The 19,318-nt window shown below is 48.0% G+C and overlaps 1 protein-coding gene across 1 annotated transcript in view; it reads left to right on the forward strand.

Annotated features, from left to right (window-relative positions):
* Positions 1 to 19,318, forward strand: part of efnb3b (ephrin-B3b) — an 82,987-nt gene that overhangs the window by 41,198 nt on the left and 22,471 nt on the right. The window contains exon 2 of the mRNA XM_030431832.1: positions 1,780 to 2,069. Within this exon, the coding sequence (XP_030287692.1) occupies positions 1,780 to 2,069 (290 nt within the window). The remainder of the gene's footprint in view (positions 1 to 1,779; positions 2,070 to 19,318) is intronic.

Here is a 19,318-nt window from a genome sequence, read left to right on the forward strand (position 1 = left end):
GTGGATTAGTTGGAAACAGAAACACCGTCTGAGTCAGAGGTAACAGAAAAATGGGCTTATTAATATTACAGGCATTTGCTTCCTCCCACTTCCACATCAAAGTGTCACTTAAAATTCCGTGAGAACGCGAACGGAGGAGAAAATCCAGCAAATCTCCTCCTCCTTTATATCCTTTACTACTATAAACACTTTTTTCACTTCTCTTTGTCAGCGGTGACATTTGTTTAAACCTGAGATGAAGTCACCGCGGTTGTGCACAGACTGCTTGTTAGCCGTGCAGGCTAGCACGGAGCGTTAAAGTCATCACATGCCTCAGGAGGAGCTTTGTTGGTAATTTGTAGTATTCGGCCTTATCAGTAGTAGATGGCCCTGTGCTGCGAGGGGGGGAATGAGACATTTGTTCAGTTTATGGCCCTCTGACTGCTGAGTTTCATGTTGTCTGCTCTGGAAAGACCTCTGGAAGCCGTGCGGCCACAGAGAGCCCACCACACCGCAGAGATTTACTTTTCACATCGGCCCTCTGACTGGGCTTTGACACGTTTTTGCTAATGTGCAGCGTTAATATCAATTTGCATACGAAGAATTTCCTCAAAACCTGCCCCAAAAAAGCCGCTTAACAACATTAACACGGCTTCCCGTCGACGCCGCTCACCGAAACCAAAGTCAAATTCCGTTCATGGCGATAATGAGCCGTACTTTAGCGCATTTTCGTTGAATTTAGCGAGACCGGTGCATTGAAGTCCCTCCAGGCTGCAGGTTTCCCATACGTGGCAGGTGTCGAGTCCTCCGTTATGCTGTGAACAAACAGCCCGCGCATCATTCATATCAGAAGTGGATGACGGGCTGACATCAAAACAGCTAATTAGCAAACTAATTACCCGCACATACCTGAGATTTGGCTTGGCAGCTTTGTTCTGCTGATCTGCGGCGATGGTTGTCCGCCTGTTTCTTCCTCCACGGACATGCCTCAGTTCTCACTTCCAAATGTGAGGGGCTGAAAAAAGAAAGCGAGTTGAGGGAGAAGATTTGCATTGCAAAGGAAAGAAAGTAAAACCAGACTTTTTCTCGCCGGTTGTCCGTTTTGTTTACACCCTCTCGCTTTCGTCTCTCGCGCGCACTCGCATGTGCATATGTTTTCCACATTTTTCTTTTGGTTTTGAGTTCTGCGTAGCCTCAAGCAAACTCCAGGCTTTCTTGTTAAAAAGGCGGTATCGCTCCTGCTCCTACACTTCCGAAGTTTACTTTTGCATACATTTAACTACTCAAACATATGGTTAGTTTTCGAGACGAACCGCATTTTGAATGCTTGAAAAACATCTCCGAGCCGAAGGTCACATCTGTGGGGCAGTTCACGGGGGGGGGGGAAAGCGAGCATGAATCTTTTTCAAATAGCTGAAAACTTTTTGAGAACTCCCTGTGTAGATCATCAACCGGTGGTTATGTTGCCCTGCTTTTTTTCCTCTAGCACCTCGTGGTCTCAACAGGGAATTGTATAAGCTCGTGTACTAAAGCATTATTTGTGCAGTTGAGCGCACAGCGGTTTCTCTGTGAAGGCACCTGTTCCCTGTGAAAAGAGACAACATCAGAAAGAAGCAGGAGGAAAAGGAAGGACCCATCTGTTGCTCATTCGCAACCAAGGACAGGTGGCTCTGAACTGGGTTATTTTGCTGTTGAAGGCCACAAAAGGAAAAAAGAAAAAAATCACTTTAATTAATGAATCCCTGCCTTTTGCTCTCCGCTGACACCTCTTCCTCTTCCTCTTCCTTCCCTTCCCTCCAGGTTCAGGGACGATAAGGGCTACATCCTGTACCCTCAGATCGGGGACCGGCTGGACCTCATCTGCCCTCCGCAGGACAGCGCCAGGTCCGCGCCAGAGTACGAGTTCTACAAGCTCTACCTCGTGTCGTCGCGGGAACAGGCGGACCGCTGCGAGGTGATGGGCCCGCCCAACATCGTGCTGACGTGCGACGAGCCCACCCGCGAGCGCCGCTTCACCATCAAGTTCCAGGAGTTCTCGCCCAACCTCTGGGGCCACGAATTCAAGAGCTTGCACGACTACTTCATCATCGGTGAGTCAAGGGAGCGGAGCGAGCGGTGGAGATTAGGGGACGGTGTGTGTGTGTGTGTGTGTGTGTGTGTGTGTGTGTGTGTGTTTATGGGCATATGTGTGTTGAGGCTTGTTGCAGTGTGTGTGGGGGCCGATGGGGGGGGGGGGGGTGGTTGTTATGATTGCCTGGCTGATTTCTGATTGTGCCTGAGTGTGTTTGTTTATTTCAGTGATGATGGTGATGATGGGGCGGGTGTGTTTAGAGTAATTAGGTTTGAGGATTGTGTGTGTGATCCGGTCCGCGGGCGGGTACAGGACGCACGCTGCAAAAAATGACCAAGACGAGCCTCTGGTTTTGTCTTTTGCCTCCGTTTTAGGCGGAAGGAATCGCTCTTCCCGCGTTTGATTTTTTTGCAGCGTGTCCCCGGATTTGTCCTTCCCTGCCACTTGTGTGGGATTTTGGGTGTTTAGCGCAGTGTGGTTACATCTGAAACAAGATTGTGTGTGTGTGTGTGTGTGTGTCATTGCTGCGTCTTTGTCCCGCCAGGCTGCTGTGCTGGCCCCGGGCCTGTTTATTGTTACTGCCAGCCTTGCGGTGACCTGCAAATGGCGCGGCGCAGTTTGTTTTGGGCTGTTCAGGGGGTTTGTTTGGAGTTAGCAGTGTGAAGACCCGATGAGGTCATCAAGGCGAGCCGGGCCTAAGCACTTTGTATCGGACGGAACAATCTGCAAGTAAAGGTCGCGTCAGCCGAAACCTGCGGGTTGTTTTTTAAAAACGCGGAGCGAGAGCCAAGAGCATTCACAATTGGGCGCAAAACACACACACACACACACAAAAAAGCGAACGCACTCGTGTGCACACACGGGTTTGCAATACAAACACGAGCACTGTAAAAAAAACACCTCGGGAGTGAGAGAGTGAGCGAGGTAGACAAAGAGAGAGAGAGAGAGAGAGACCCTGTTCGATTCCCACAGCTCTCCTCCCACGCACCTGCGAGCTCTATTCACTCAGGTGTGCAAATGCTCTTTTCGCTTCTTTTCATCTGCGGGTAGGAATAAAAATGAAAAAAAAATAAAATAACACAACCCTAAAAAAGATGGAACGAGCGGTGCCAGGAGGAGGAGGAGGAGGAAGCTGGGACAGAGATGGAGAGACATAAACAAAGAGAATAGAAGATCTCTCGAAAGTCTGTGAAGTCCCCCATGTCTCTTTGTGTTCTGTATTTGTTCCGCCGGTTTTCAGGCGCGCTCACTTTTTTTTTTTTTTTTTTCCTTCGTCATATCGAGTCCTCGAACCCGGCATGTTTGCGGAGAGAGGTGAGGCACTGGGCATATTTCTCTTGCACCCTGCACCATTATCAACATGCAAGTATTTCGCTCAGATTAGATACGAGGCGGCGAGATAGCACGCAGCAGGGCAGTATGCCACCATGTATATGGTGTGTGTGTGTGTGTGTGTGTGTGTGTGTGCGCGTGCGTGTCGGTGCGCCCCAGGGACCCAATGATACAGGAATTTTGGCCCGATAAGTAGGTCATGCGATCAGATACCTGCTGATACCTGATTCGATTACTGACAGGCGTTGAACAGCGGAACAGCCACATGACACGCAGCCGCGAGAAACTTATCTAAACTTATCTCTCGAACGCATCTAAATTAAACTCCATTTATGTGGCAGTATGTGTGTTTATGTGTGTTACAGATTATCACATTGGTGTGGCATAATGAACTGTAGGTCCACTGTGCATTCAGTGTATCACATTTCTTGAAAAACTTAGATACAGTAGTAATATACTTAGTACGTAGTTATAAACAATGATGGAAGTACATTCAATCAAGAAATTAAAGGTGTAGTATGTAGTTTTGGGGGAAGAAATCTTCACTTATCCATTTTCACGACTGAATGAACTGAATAAACATGTTATTGTTGTTCGTGGGACCTCATTTTTCCTCTGAGAGGAGCTTGTTTATTCAGTTATGGAAATGAATATCTCTGGTTTGTATAATAACCTTATTAACATCGTGGCTATTAAAGTCGGAATTTCTTCTCCAAAACTGCATAGTACATTTTTGAGGTACTCGTACCCTTGAGTCACTTGAATATTTCCATTTCCCGCTCCTTTATACTTCCACTCCGCTACATTTCGGAGGCGAACGGTTAAAAAGTGAATTTTTGTAGTTATTTTTATCAGCAATCAAATAAATCAAACCATCTAAAACCGACAGTCGCTTGACCCTTAATACGCATTATGTATATTTACATGTAAATTACTTTTACTTGTTGTTTTGATACTGCAGTAAATATAATGCCATAACTTAGCCTATGTATTATGTAAAACAAAAAAACAAAAACTTTCCGTCTACAAGTACAGGATCTGCTTCGGGGCATGCGAGATTTAGAAGTAAGGAATAACTCAACAGGTTTGAAGCAGTGTGTATCATTCAGGCGCCGTGTTCTAATCCGTCTTAGTTTGCCTCCATATTTGCATGCAGCGGGGTAATCAAAGTGACCCGGGTTCAAATCCCTCATCTTACACGGCTGCGCAGATAGTGATTAGGCGTCAAGGCGCGCTCGGTCGACTGCTTATCGCGCGCAAAGCCACTGCGCGCCCGCCGAACGCCCGTCAATAAATGATATCCATCTGTTTTTTTTTTTGACTCGACTTTTGTTAGTTCCAACAAAGTAAGAAAAACAATCATAAAACACCCCGCGGAGCTCGAAAGATGTGAGGAAGAGGCCAAAAGAGGCCCAGCGTCTCTGTTCTGTCCAAATCTCCTCTGTACTCCCACCTGGCAACTGGAGTGTCCAGAGATAGAAACACCTTTATCTCCGCACGCAGACCAGACTGATCGATTGACAGCTCCAGCCCAATCAATGGCGGCTGCGGCGCAAGGTCACACGCGCACTCACACACACACACACACAAGGACTGGCACATCTGAAGAAAAGTGGGTTGGAGAGGTGAAGAAAGCGGAGGGGGGGGGAGGGGGGGAGTAGCTGATTGTAGAGAGCAGTCGGTCCTGATAACTTATTGATAACGTCGCCCCATCCGCTTGTCCGTAGCGCGCGGCGTGACTTTGATGGCGTGCTCTCTGTGAGGAATCGCAGTCTCTCAGCAGAGCTTCTGTGTACTTAATGAGGCTGCGAGATAATTAATAACAGTTAATCCTCCCGCTCGTTCAGAGCCACATATCCGCTGTAGCTCGCGCGCGCTAACTGGCTGGATTTAATGCAAACCGGGCTCGCCGAGGACCGGCCGCTCCCGCGCCTCCCTGAGTTTAGAAATGTGCAGTATGTTTGTGCGCGGCGTGTAAGGGCGCCGATGTATGCGCGAGCCTCGGGGGGTGAAATCGTGTTTTAATTAACCTATAGCGGAGCGTGATTTAATTTTGCGCGCCGCAGACCACGCAGGCACACGCGGGGAAAAAAAGTGTGTGCGGGGATCCGGAGCGGGTGGATGGTGGAACAGCAGGAGGAGAGAGAAAAAAAAAAAAAAAAGAGAGGCGGCGGAGGTTAATTTTCAAAGTTAAACCCATTACAGATTACCAGTAACTTGCTTAAAGTCCACTGGGTAATCGGTTCCTTCGCAGTTCGCCGCCGCCGTGCTCCGAGAACGATGCCGAAAAGCTCCTCAGGGTTTCCTTGGCTCGTCGTGATTTGTGTTGGCGTCATCGACAAAAGGTATCGGTGATCATTTATAAGCAAAATGATATTGGTATCTCGAGGAAAAATCTTCCTTTGTTTCTTTTAACTCTTGCTGCCGCAAACGCAGCACAGATGCTCCAGCTTTGTAATCAGATTACATGAATCCCATTAAATGTAATTCTTAACTTCCGCATCCTGTGGTGAGGGGAGAAAGAGCGGGGAAATTGATTAGTTATACTCATTGACCGATGTTTTCATTCATAACACGAGGTCAGGGTTTATGTAAACCCATTTCTCGCTCGCTTCTGGCTCTCTCTCTCTCTCTCTCTCTCTCTCTCTCTCTGTCCGTCTCCATCTGTTTTGTCTCTGTCTCTCCTCTCTCCTCTCTCCTCTCCACCCTTTAACTTCTCCCCCTCTCCGCCTTTCTTTTTCGCCATTCAAATCCCACCACACACAGACAGACATGCTCAGTACATCAGCCCAAACCGCAGATCAAGCCTTTCACTGCGTTTTAATGAATCCTTTGAAAGCCGGCGCCAGGGCCTTGTGGAACACACACACACACACACACACACACACAAACACACACTCCTTTTTAATGCACGCACGCACATCATCACACACATTCACAATCAGAGCGCGGTCGTGATGACGTGTCTTTCTTAATGAGATATGCTGGAGGAAAGCATCTCCGGGCAGCTGATCTGGGGTTTTTTTTTTTTTTTTTTTTTTTGCAACTTTGAGGAGGAGGAAGAATGAAAGACTCGTTGTCAAAGCTGGCTCAGGATCAGCTGATTTTATAGAGGGTCAGTTCACCAAAATTATAAACTGCATTACTCTGGATAATCCAGCGTCAACTGTTTTTACATCTGAAGAAATAGTCCCAATAAAAAAAACCTGATGACAACGCTCGCTGTGGATTACCCAGAGGGTTTTGTAATTTCGGTGAACATATCCTTAAACATGCAGCTTTTCAGAGATTAATTTTTTTCCGTCACAAGGGGCACGCTGTGTTATTTTTCCATTTCCCCCATAATACAGCATTATGTGATTATTGAAACACATTTGCAGACCCCGGGATTAGGAAAGAAAAACGAGGGGGAAGAAAAAAAAAAAATGATCAGAAAATATGTTAAGTGGGTAAATTTTGAAAACAAAATGGCTCTAAGTGTTATTAAATTGTGCTTGAACATACTTTTCTGTAATTTTCTCATATTAATCGTGTTCGGGCTAATGGCCCGAAGTGGCGCGCGCCACCCAGCTTGCACTGAGAAAAGGCCTTGGCTGGTGGTCAAACCCATGTCTCTCTCTCTCTGGAGATTGAGTGATGGAAGTGAAGGCTGGAAAGGCTGCTGGGAGGCTGAGTCACAACAGGGGTGAGAAAAAAGGTGGGGGGGGACGCAAAAAAAAGGGAGTTAAAAGATGCATTTATGTGCATGAGAGGAGAGGAGAAAGGGAGGAAGTGGACGACAGACGGGGGACAGGTCTGTCTCTGCGCATGTGGCTGACGGGAATGGGATGTGAGTGTCAGTTGACGTGCGGACACGGCATCTCGTCTGCGGGGTGACACTGAAACAACGCGGTCACTTCCAATCACCGCTGCAGCAAGGGACACACACACACGCGCGTTCGCATGTTCAAACACACGCCAACTCGCACGCCAGCAGTGAATGATTGCAGGCTCACAGTCAACATACATATGACCTCATACGTGAGCGATCGCCTTCGCTCTCCTCCTCTCTCTCCACACACACTAACACACACGCACACACACACATACACACGCACGCATAAGCACACAATCACCAGTAATCTTCCTTGGTCCTCGCACTAAACATATGCGTGCTCACGTCGCCGTACACGGGGGCTTTCTCATAAATATATGCACTCACACACACTTTGGCATACAAGTGGGCTTGCGGTTGTAAACACACGCAAAGTAGTCTGAAAATAGTCCCCCCCCCACACACACACACACACATACACACACATATATACCCAAATGGCACACACAAAGGTTGGTCAGATCTGTTGTGTTGAACGGGTCAGTCTCTGTGGGACTGCAGTGTTGTTGTTGTTGTTGCATACTGAGACAGATGGCAGTGTATGAGTGTGTGTGTGTGTGAGTGTGTGTGTGTGTGTGTGCCCGGGTGCAGGTAGGAAATTGTGAGTCCGCGTCGTGTGTGACTATGCGGCCACCGTGTGCAGGTATGGATATATGAGGCAGACACTGTTCTGTGTGTGTGTGTGTGTGTGTGTGTGTCTCCGTGCGTGCGTGAAAGACTCCCAGCGGTGTGTTTAGGGAGCAGGGCCCCCGGGGCTTTGCGGAGAGCCCGGTGCTTGCCGTCACACAGTGGCAGAGATAAACAACCCCCCCCCCCCCCCCCCCCCCCTCGCTAATATGAATAATAGAAGAGCTGACTGGAGCATGAACACCTAGCAAAATAAATCTGTGTGTTTGTGCATGTTCTACATGTGTGCGCCTTTGGGAAAGTTTATGAGTTTTGGGGCGCGGGTGTGTGTGTGTGTTTGTGCGGCAGGCATTTGCATACCATGGCGTCTCTTTTCTGCAAACTTTATTTTCCCTCTCTTTGACTTAACGTTGTTATGTTCATCTTTGTCTCTCTGTTTATCTTTTTGTCCATCCATCTGTCTCTCTTCCTCCTCTGTCGCATTTTGTGTGTGTGTGAGTGTGTGTGTATATGATTGTGTGTGTAGCCCTGTTCTTTTACGAGAAGTTTTGGTTGATGTCTCTGTGCACAACTTGGAATAGGGTGGGGCTTTGGTGTGGGTGTGTGTGTGTGTGTGTGTGTGTGCGCGCGCGTGTGTGGTCTAATTGTTGGACAGCACGGGGCCGACGGAGCGCGTGCAGACAGCAATGTCGAGGTGTTCAATAATGCAGCGGTACTCACTGGTTTATTTATCAGGGTTAAGCTGAAATAAATGACACAGAATCCAGATGGAGAGGGAGGGAGGGAGGGCAGAAAGAGGGGAGAGAACGAGCGAGACGGAGACGAAGAGAGAGAGAGAGAAAGAGAGAAAGATGGGGAACAACAGCGAAACGGAGAGTGAAATGGAGGAGAGAGAGGAGACAATGAAAGAGAGGAAGCGGAGAGAAACACTGCACTGCAGCCTAAATGAGCTGCACCTCTCCGCCACTCTGCGTTAGTTTATGATTCCCCCATGTGCGTACGTGCGTGGCTGTCTGCGCGCGCGTGTGTATGTGTGTATATTATTTGTGTGCGGCACACAACTTTGTTTGTGACTGCAGCGCGGGGGAGCGAGAGTGAGGGAATTCAAGGGAAGGGAGGAGGTGGGGCGAGGGGAGGGGGAGGGGGGCGGGATGGAAAAGCAGCTGGGTGGAAGAGGTGCGGAATCCGGGGACTGTGAGAAATCTATATCTGCTGAATATTTGATCAAGTTTAAGCCCTCTGATTTGAGCCTCCTGCCAGGCTCTAAAGCAAGCGCAGACACAGGGGAGAGAGGGGGGAAGAGCTGCAGGAAGGAGGGAGATGAGAGGGCGAAAGATGACCACAGCGTGGGGCTTGGAGCTCGGGCAGGGGGTGTCTCATACAGAATAATTCCACTGGAATCAAAATGCTTGTGAAGCAGAAAGCCCATACATCCCGTCTTTACCTCTGTCATGAATAATAAAAAAAAGGAAGCTGTGGGGGGGGGAGTGGTAATACATCTCGCATACACATGAAGAGCATTACACTCTCTCATTATTTTAATGGTGCTGAATGCTTTACAACCGGAACAAGTGCCTCCTTTCTACCGCACCATCTTGAAAAATGACATACGAGGATTAGAAGAGCCAGTGTCCTTGAACTCCTCGTCAATCCTGAAAGGTATCTCTGTGGGGTTTGCCATTAAGCAGTCAGAGTTAGTTCAGATAAACCTAAAACAACATTCCCAGCATGTGCAGGCACGGTAAAAAAAAATTTAAGGTTTTCTATTTTATTTTATTCCATTTTTTGTCTTTTGTACGCACCCCTTTTACAAAATAAAACGCGACCGTGGTTGCAGTGATGCCGGGGTATTCAAGAGCTTACACAGAGACGAGTTTGAGGATATATATGTTTTAAATCAGGTAACAAACCCTTTCAGTACATTTGAAGGTGACTGCATGTGACGGGTGAAAACACTTGTGTTTTGATGATTTTATCGTTGAGAAGGAACCAGATCTTCAGTTGTGACATTTATGTTGGCAAGATTCGTCACAAGCTCGACGGAGATGTCGTACGACAGATGGCACTAAAACGTCCAGTTTCTTCATTACGAGTTACAACTACCCATCCACGTACCTGTCCCCGACCACCGTGAACTTTGTGTGGCTCCCTTTTTCGACTTCGAGTGTGTTCAAGGCTTTCACATCTGTTGTGGCCCCCCGGGGGACGTGCCTTTAGAGTTCGCTCCCAGCCAGCCCCTGACAACTATTTTTGAGGTGGACCTGAGACCGCCTTTCTAGCCCGCAACACATTTTTCACACTCCACTAAACACATCGAATTCTTTCGGGCGAACGGCCTCAGTTAAACTCTCATGTGTGAAAATAGCCTCGAATAAAGTGCAGAAGTGGAAAATGGAATAGAATTGGCCAGCAGGGGTTTGGCTGCGCAACACATCCAGCTAATAACCCCTCCAGAGATAAAGTTTATCTGCATCTCTCCAGTGGATAAGAGAAGTGGACAGTAGAAAAAGATGACTCTATTTAAAAGGATGGAAGTCGGCTCGAGTGTTTTAAATGATTAAGTCTGCGATCCCCCCCGGGCAACACTCTTTATATCTTCATTATATGCACAAGGTCACGTACAGATGCTTAAATACAGCGCACAGATCACGGGGAAAAGGGCGAAAACATGAAGCATACTGTGTTCTGACCCCTATACTGTGCGGCACGACAGAGGCCAAGAAATTTCTGGTAAAGATAATGGGGGGGGGGGGGGGGGAGGAGAGAGGGAGAGGGGCGGCGAATGAGCTGATGTAAAGTGACACGGGGAGAGAGAGCGAGGGATATTTGGGCGAGGGGAGAAAAAAAAAGGAGAGAGGGAGAAGAGGAGAAAGGGGAGGAAAAAAGATGAAGGAAAAAAAAAAGATGTGTGCCGAGTGTGAGTAAGAGAAAGTGACAGATCGCCTGGCCGATTTAGGTCAGCAATCAGAGCCGCGCTACTGTCTGTGAGATTGGCTGCGTGTGTGTGTGTGTGTGTGCGTGTGTGTTTTGGTATGTGTGCAGAAGGGTGCCTCTGTGGGCTTTGTGCTTGCGTGAGTGTCATGTTTGTGCGGCTGTCTGTTTTTTAGTGGAAGGCCGAGTGTGTAGTCGTGAAAAAAAAAAAAAAAAGTTTGTGTGTAGTTGTGTGGGGCGGGGGTTGATTGCGTGAGCGAGTGTGAATGCGTCGCTGCTGTTAAAGGTCAGACAAGAAGAATCCCTCCCTAATTGGATTGGGCCTGGTTAACATTGTATGATTCATTTAACCTTCCTACACTGTCTGTCTGTCTAACATACACACACACACACACACACACACACACATAGGCAAACTTTTTTTTTCTCGTTGCACATCACAGCTTGACAGACAAAGGCGCCATTGTGCCGCCGCCTTCTGCCGAGGAACCTTTCGCAGAAGGACGTGTTTTCCCCGGCAATCAAACACGGGGCCGTTTAAAACAAGCGCACCTCTCTGCTGACCTCTGGCATCAGGAGAACGCATTAGCCTGCTAATACAGCTTTGATTTAGTGCCCGGGTTCACGCAAACACGACCCCCGATCAACATAATGAACACATTTCGCCCAGACAGATGCGCTGCCCCACACACAGACATAACATGTGTGGGTTATTTCTCACACACAAGGACAGGACAAACCTCGTAATGAAACTTGCTGACATGCCATCTGTCCCAACTATTTTAATTAACGGAATGGTTCAACATTTTTCTGAGATACACTTTTTTTCTTTTCTTTCGGAGAGTGGATTGAAAAATAGCTGGAGCAAGGGCGAGGTTAGCTTATCTCAAAAGGACGTTTACACAATGTATTTGTGCGTGTTTCGAAAGTGGGATGAGAAAATTGCTGTGATAGAAAGTTAGCTGTGTCGAACCTTAGTCTGGGTTTTTGAAAAAGAGACAGGAAGGCAGCCGGAGGTAGGCTGTGTTAGCCTAGCTTAGCATAGAGACCGGAAATGTACGCAATGCATTGGTATGCGTTTGAAAAGGAATAGGAGAAAATGAGCGAAGTAAGCTGTCTTTAGCCTAGCTTAGCATAGAGACTTAAAATTTACACTATGTATTAGTGTGCATGTGAAAAGGAATTGGAGAAAATGGCCGAGGTAAACTGTCTTTAGCCCAGCTTAGCACAAAGACAACATTTCCACAATGTATTTGTATGTATTTAAAATGTGAGAGGAGAAAATACTGGAAGGTCACTGTCTTTAGCCTAGCCTTGCAAAAAGAACTTCACAGTGCATTTGTAGGCTATGTGTTAGTTTTGGTATCTGAAAAGTAAGATGAGAAGACAGCTGAGGTTGGGCTGTGTTTAGCCTAGCTTAGCGTAAAGACTCGAAGCAGTGGCAAACAACTCGCTTGACGCTTTTCAAACAGAAAGAAATGCACATCAAAACAACTCAAAAGTTAGCTTATTGACATGACACTTCTGCTTAGCTTAGCCTGTACATGAATAGAAGTGTAAAAACAACAATTTGTGTTACAAAGGGGGAGTTGTATTTGGAGTTATTCTTTGATTAAGCAACAGTTTATCCATCAGCCAGGCAGATGGTGACCTAATGTTGTCGTTTTGGCCAAAGCCAGGCTAGCTACATCCCTCGCTTCAGTCTTTATGCTAGACTAGTCTTACCACACCCTCACTCCATCTCCGTATTTAACACAGACATGAAATTCATATCCCTCTTCTGATCCAACTCTGAGAGAGGAACCAGATGAGTGTATTATCCATAATGCTGCACTACTCCTTCACACTCACACTGTGGGCGCTTTTTATGGCAGCAGTTTGTTTGTAAGTCGCAGCCGTGATCTCTGCCATGTGTGAGGGAGATTAGGGCGCTCTTGGAGCCGGCAGCTGTTCGCTGGAAGAAGACTGGGGAGGAAGAGGAGGAGGAAGAGCGAGAGAAAGAGTAAATTACAGGGAAACAGATGAGCTGGAGTAATTTGATCAGGCAGAGGAAGAAGACGAGAGGGAGGGATGGAGAGAGGCAGAGGACGGGCTGATGAAAGAGGATTTCTGCGCGCTATGAGGGGACGGCGGTAGAAGACGGTGTTGACACTCTGTGGAGGGAGAGGGCCCACGGCTAAAAGACACAAGGACAAACAATCAGCCGCAAATCCTTTTTAACCACCATTTAGGCGGCCCTAATTACCCCAAAAACCTCCACAAAGAACATCGTTATCACTCGGCGCGCGTGCACGTTGTGTGCGTGCGTGCACGTGCACTCCACTTGTTTATGGAGGGGAGATTCATTAGCGGACTGGCTGTTTACTTGTTCTCGACTAATCGGCATTGTTGTGGGATACTTTGGGCGCATTTCACAAATGCAGCAAGGCCATTTTTTACCCCCGCCTCCTGGATCCAAAAGCCCCCCTACACCCACACACACACTCCCTCCATCTTTACTGGCTGGAGGGATCTCTGTCTCTCTCCCACTCTCTCTCTGGCTTATTTTAGTCCCGGGTCAACTCAAGCCAAAAAAGCTTAATTTGATGCATGTTGTCCGCCCCCGGAGAGCCGGGGGTTTTTGATAATTGTTTAGAACGCTCAAAAAAAAAAAAAGAAAAAAAAAAGTTTGAGCCAGAAAAGGCCGGGAAGTGGAAAAGGGCCGCGGAACTAATGGCTGTGATGCTGTCATGGTCTGTGTAAGTCTGCGTGACGCTCCGCGGCGGCCAGACGGGGCGAGGCCCGATGGTCGCAAATCAGCGGCGGGGTTTCGGCGTCTTGGATGTCACGGGGAAGCGCAGCGCTGAGTAAGCGATACAGTGAGGAGTTTCAGATGAAGACTGCCTCAAGTAGTCCCTGTAGTTCCAATATTAATCCTCTCTGTTCCCTCCGGGGGGGCTTATCGTCCATATTAGTACCACACATCTGCTGCTGCTGTATGCGCTGATTATATATTGATGAGGTGGGGGGTGGGTGGGGGGGTTTGGATAATTGAATACCCTCATCATGGCTGGGGAGCGCTTGGTCTCGTTTCACCACTCCAGACTACGTCAAGTGGGTGGGGGGAGGTGGATCTGGTTTGCCACTTCTCTGTGTGTGTGTGTGTGTGTGTTTGTGTGTAATACCCCTTTGTCCGCCTGCTACCCACCCCCCGTTCCAGCTTTAGATCCAGGCCCTAACCGCGGCTCCAGCCCTGCTAACCACTGGTTTAATATATGCAATTAAGAAGCTAATTAGAGTAATTAATTCAGCCAGGGCCAAGGCCTAGCCTGGCCCCTATTCACAGCTTTGGAACTGCCATAATCCCCCTCCCTCCACACACACACGCACACACACACATACCAGCCACACAAAGAATAACACACACTCAGACACCGCTATGCCCTCATTATGAGCGGGGTCTTTGTCGGGGCTGTGTGTGTTATGTGTGCGCGGTGCCAGAGAAGTCGGGAGATGAAGAAAAGGGTGTAAATAAAGACAGAGAGAAAGTGAAGCAGTCAGTTCGGCGTAATGAGTGAAAACAGTGAACTAATTCATTGGCACCTCCAGCCTCGCTCGGCTGCTCTCTTGGTGACGCCGCGAGGGAGAGAAGAGGGGCCCTCGTTTGTGGCGAGCGGCGTCTTACCTCATCTGTAGCGACCCGCTCCGCTGTCACTGCCGCTGGACGCCGGCCGGCTGGGAGGGAAGACAAGGTTTAATGGAGAATGGCCGGGCCTGTGTTATTGGTTTAACCTTTATTTATCCAGGTTTGTCCCTTTCTGAGGATTTAAGAACTGTTTTTACAAGGCTGACCCTGCCAAGAAAGCACTATTGCATTATTGCGGGGTCCGTTTCAAATTATTCGGAGCTTTGATTAAGAATAGAGTCCTGTTTTCTTTACTTTTTATTTTTCGTTTTACTATGTAACGAGATGAACGGGGGATAGTTTGTTAGTCCTTAGCGATTCGCACGCACGCCATAAACCTCGTGATAGCTGGCGTTTGGCTCGGCTCGCGTCGCGCGGAGAGGGGAGAGGAGAGTAAGTGATACCAGGTTTGTTATTTTTGGAGCGTGATTAGGAAATGTGTGATGAATCGAAGATTAGAGGAGCGGGACAGATTTACAGCAATTGGAGCACGCCGCCTTAAACGGATTACCGATAAAGTAATCGAAGAAGTTTTCGGCGGCGGGGGGGGAAGGAAAAAAAAAAAAGGTCGCTCAACCCCGCAGAATGTGACACCCAGCGACAAATTAGTCACCGTTTATTTAGGGCTGGCGTGTTATACGAGATGCTAACACGATTCTGCCTGTTTGCTGGGATTTGTGTTACCTTTTTTTTTTTTTTTTTTTCTTTTTTCATCACCGAACACTCCCGTGGAACTGATATTTTTAGCTAAGTACCCCCTCACTGAAGACACTGACGCTGAAGTGCGCTCTTTTTTTTGCTTCCCGAGTGCAGAGAGCACATCACACATATCAATCCTTACACCGAGCAAATCAGTTCTTGTTATGTGAGAGTTTAGCGAGTCAAAAATGTCTCCCATCTGCCATGTTTTGGCATTCGGTGGCGGCTTTTTTTTTGTTTTTTTTTTTCCCCTCAAAACTGGGCCCTTTAAAAGAGCTGCGAACAGTCCTCGGAGGTAAGAGTGTGTGTGTGTGTGTGTGTGTGTGTGGGGGGGGGGGGGGCTCGTGATCCTCGCGGGAGCCGGGTGTGTTCACGCGTGTGCTGTGAGTGAGTGGCACGTTTAAAATATGAATGGGCCCGAGTCTGTTTTCACGCCGCCACCTCACACTTGACCCCGTTAAAAGTTTCACACAGGTGGAGAACTCTCCTCCCGCAACTCCGTCTAATGCTCTGTTTCTGTCGCTCTGCATGTCTGTCACACTGTCTCCGGCTTCCTCTTTCTGCACGGCGCACTTATTACTCTTTTAGAGGCGCTCTCCCTCTCTCCCCCCCGCTTTCCCCCGTCGCTCAGTTTCCCCTGCTGTAAGCTCAAGACAGCAAGGAAAAAAAAAAGTGAGCGGCAGCAGAGATACATGCGTTCCTTTTTCTATCAGATCTGCCAGAATAATGACTTTCCCGCTTGCAAATTTTCACATGCACGAGTCAAAAGATGACATCAGAAAATGAACATTTTTTTCGCCACAGGTTCCCAGATCGGGACGTAACGATTATTTCCGAATCGTCACAACACGCTGGAAAAGCACGCTTAAAAGAGAATATTGGGATTCAGCTGCTTAAAAGAAAACATCTTAAATCTTAAAATCTCCTTTTTTTTTCTTTTAAGCACAAATTGCGTGACCCCGCTTTTTGATTTTTCCACTTTAAGAAAAACTTTCACGTGATGGAGATCGTGTTTAGCGGGCTGAAAGGGATACAAGCAATCCGGCCCTTGCTGAAGCGCCCTTGAGCGAGATGGCGGATCCTCTCTGGTGGAAAAAAACAAAAACAAAAAAAAAAGCCCAGATAATCAGTGAAGCGTCACATCGTCGCTCGTGCATTTTGCGGATGTTTATGAATCTTTATTGTGAGTGGGCAGCGTCTCCCTCGGGACACATTTGGTCGAACGCATGGATAAAAAAAAACACAAAAAAACAAGTGAATTGAACATTTTGCTGCTTGTCGAGTCGGGTCAGAGGTCCACAATCCTTAGGCATCATTTTACAGTGTTGTAAACTGTACACATTTACATTTAGGACGCTTAGCAGACGCTTTTGTCCAAAGCAACTTACTGCAATTCATGGATTCATACACCGATGGCGGTGGCTGCCATGCAAGGTGCCGACCAGCACACCATGAGCAGTTTGGGGTTCAGTATCTTACCCAAGGACACTTCGACATGACTGTATAAAGTATAGAAAGTAGAAATCAGATCTGATATTCAGCATTTTTCTGATAATCAGTGTTTTTTTTTATCTGATTACGGATAGTACATTGGCTTTGATGCAGCATGCAATCTGCAAAGTAACTAGAGCTATCAAGTAAATGTAATGGAGTAAAAGTACAACATATGCCTTCAAATAAAGTGGAGTGGAAGTATAAATACTCAAGTAAAGTACCTCAAACTTCAAACAGTTCTAGAGCAAATGTACTTAGTCACTGTACTCAATCACTGTCACTTCGTGGTGGTTTTTGAACAAGCACGCACCCATAAAGTCTGTGTGACGTATAGGAATGCTCTCTGATGACATTTACACACGCTTCACACGCCTGTTTTTATCCTGACACTCTCCGTGCTGTTTACATTACTCTGCCGGTTTGAGAATGATCCTATCAGGTTAACAGGGCTTGTTGAACTCGTAAACTAAGGGTGGCGGAAAGAGACAGACGGATGTCTGTCAGCCGTCGGATTCTGGAAATGAACTCTGCATCAAACAGGAATGCAAACAAACGCCGGGACGCCTCCCAGAGACACCTCGTGCTAATGAGCCGCGCACACAGGTTTTTCCAGTCCCGCGTGCAACCAGACAGCCGCGGATGAGTTCACTTAAGCAAACGAGACCGGGAGATTAGACGCCGCAACGCACATTCGCGGAGGTAGACTCAGACAGTCTTCAACACACACACGCCCGTGCGCGCACACACACGCACGGGCGCTCACATGCATCAATCCCAAGACGCACTCATGACGTGCGAGTAAGATAAACGCTCTTCACAACTGAAGACAGACAGACGCGTACGGCGCGCGCACATACCTGCAGTTTCTGAAGAGCAGAGACGAGCACGAGCGCGCATGTGCACACACACACACACGCGCGTATATAAACACCAACAAACGCTAAAGAACAGACAGACTGCCATACAGCTAAGCACACAGCTTCTAGCAGGCTGCTTTAATCACAGAGAGCTAAACAAACACAACTGTCATCGCTCTCTGTCTCCCACTGTTGCACACATATAGAAATATACAGTCTCACACGCACACGCGCACAGCGCACATGGGCAAACACACACACAAACGGTATATAATTGCCCTATGCTTTCTGCTGTCCATCATCTTCCCCTTCATATCTCACCCTTCTTCTCTCCACATTCCCTCTCTCTCTCTCTCTCTCTCCGGTCTCTCCCCCGAAGCAGTATGCAGGCACAGATGTCAAGATGTATTATTTCGGCTGGCTGGCTACCATGTTCTGTACATGTGTGTGTGTCTGTGCGTGTGCATGTGTGTGTGTTTCTCCCCCTTTCCCTCTTTTGGAAACGAGAGTGACCGAGGAAGAGGAACGGGGGCCGTACTGGTGAAGACTAGCAAAACATAACTGAATTCCAGCGTTTAGCGTCCACGAAGGCCGGAGCAGGCAAAGCACACACATATAAACACACAAATGCACAACCCGGTATTCAAGCATTGCAGTCATGGTTCAAGGACATTTAAGGGAAGCCAACACACACTGCCGCATTGTATTGAGTCCGTGTTGATCCATTAGAAGGACCTCCGTGCTCGTCAGGGTTGTGTAATAGCCGAGTCTTGGCTGGTGCATTTAAACACTCAAAGTGAGCCAGGTTTAAAGTGCTTCTGTGTGTGTGTGTGTGCGTGCGTGCACGCGCGCAGTGTCTGCAGCCTGTGACATAGCCGCTGGTTGTACGAATGGCATGCGGTGAGAGAAAGAAAACTCGAGGGAGAAAGAAAAGAGAGACTGTTTTCTGTGTGTCCAGTGTTTCTTGATCTATGAGTTTGGGCACTAAGACGGATCACGGCGGCGGGCCCCCCCCCGCTCCGACATTGGAAAGAAGCGATGACGGCAGCAGCGAGACTGAGAGTAACAAGCAAAATGGCTATTAGTAGGTGTTGGAGAAGCTGCTTTGAAACGGTAGCTCCTGAGGCGACAAGGTTCAGGAGCTACGGGGTTTAAAGGGATGCTGTTCGCAGGGTCAGCCATTTTCACGCTTCCTATTCATCGCGTATGTAAACAGCTGTGCAACGTCTGGCGGTGACGCGTTGAGTTTCCGAGGGACGGGGCTTCACGTTTCGCCCTTCTTCATTCGCCTTAGGTTGAGTTCCAAGCCGTCCAAATCGGGGGCGCGCAGGGTGCATGTCATATTTCCAGGTGATATGTTTTAAGGAGCAAGAGAAAGAGTTTCGTAACGAGCCGCCATGTTGGTCCGGCTTGAAATCCCGGAGCGGACGGGCCCACAAAGCGCAACCGTCCAATCAGGCACCATCCAGAGAAGCCTCCGCGTGGTTGCAGGAGACTTCATTTTCTTCAAATTCGCAGCTGGCAAGCAGCACCGACTTTAGGGCGACAACCATGAACCTCACTTCCTGGCATCCCTCTCACTTTTAAAAGATGATTTTGCAAGTCAAAAAAAAAGTCACATTTTTTTTTTGTAAGGATAGTGAAATATAGTTTTGCGTGGAACCGCTCAGTGAACTCAAATCATCTCACTCAATGTACGTCACCCACACCAACGCGGCCGCCACCTTGGCACAGAGAACCGATTGACATGTGACCGGCTCTACAAGGTTTCGGCCCTGGGTCTCAGTGAG

The sequence above is a fragment of the Sparus aurata genome, chromosome 10 (genome assembly GCF_900880675.1).
Source record: "Sparus aurata chromosome 10, fSpaAur1.1, whole genome shotgun sequence".
Lineage (NCBI taxonomy): Eukaryota > Metazoa > Chordata > Actinopteri > Spariformes > Sparidae > Sparus > Sparus aurata.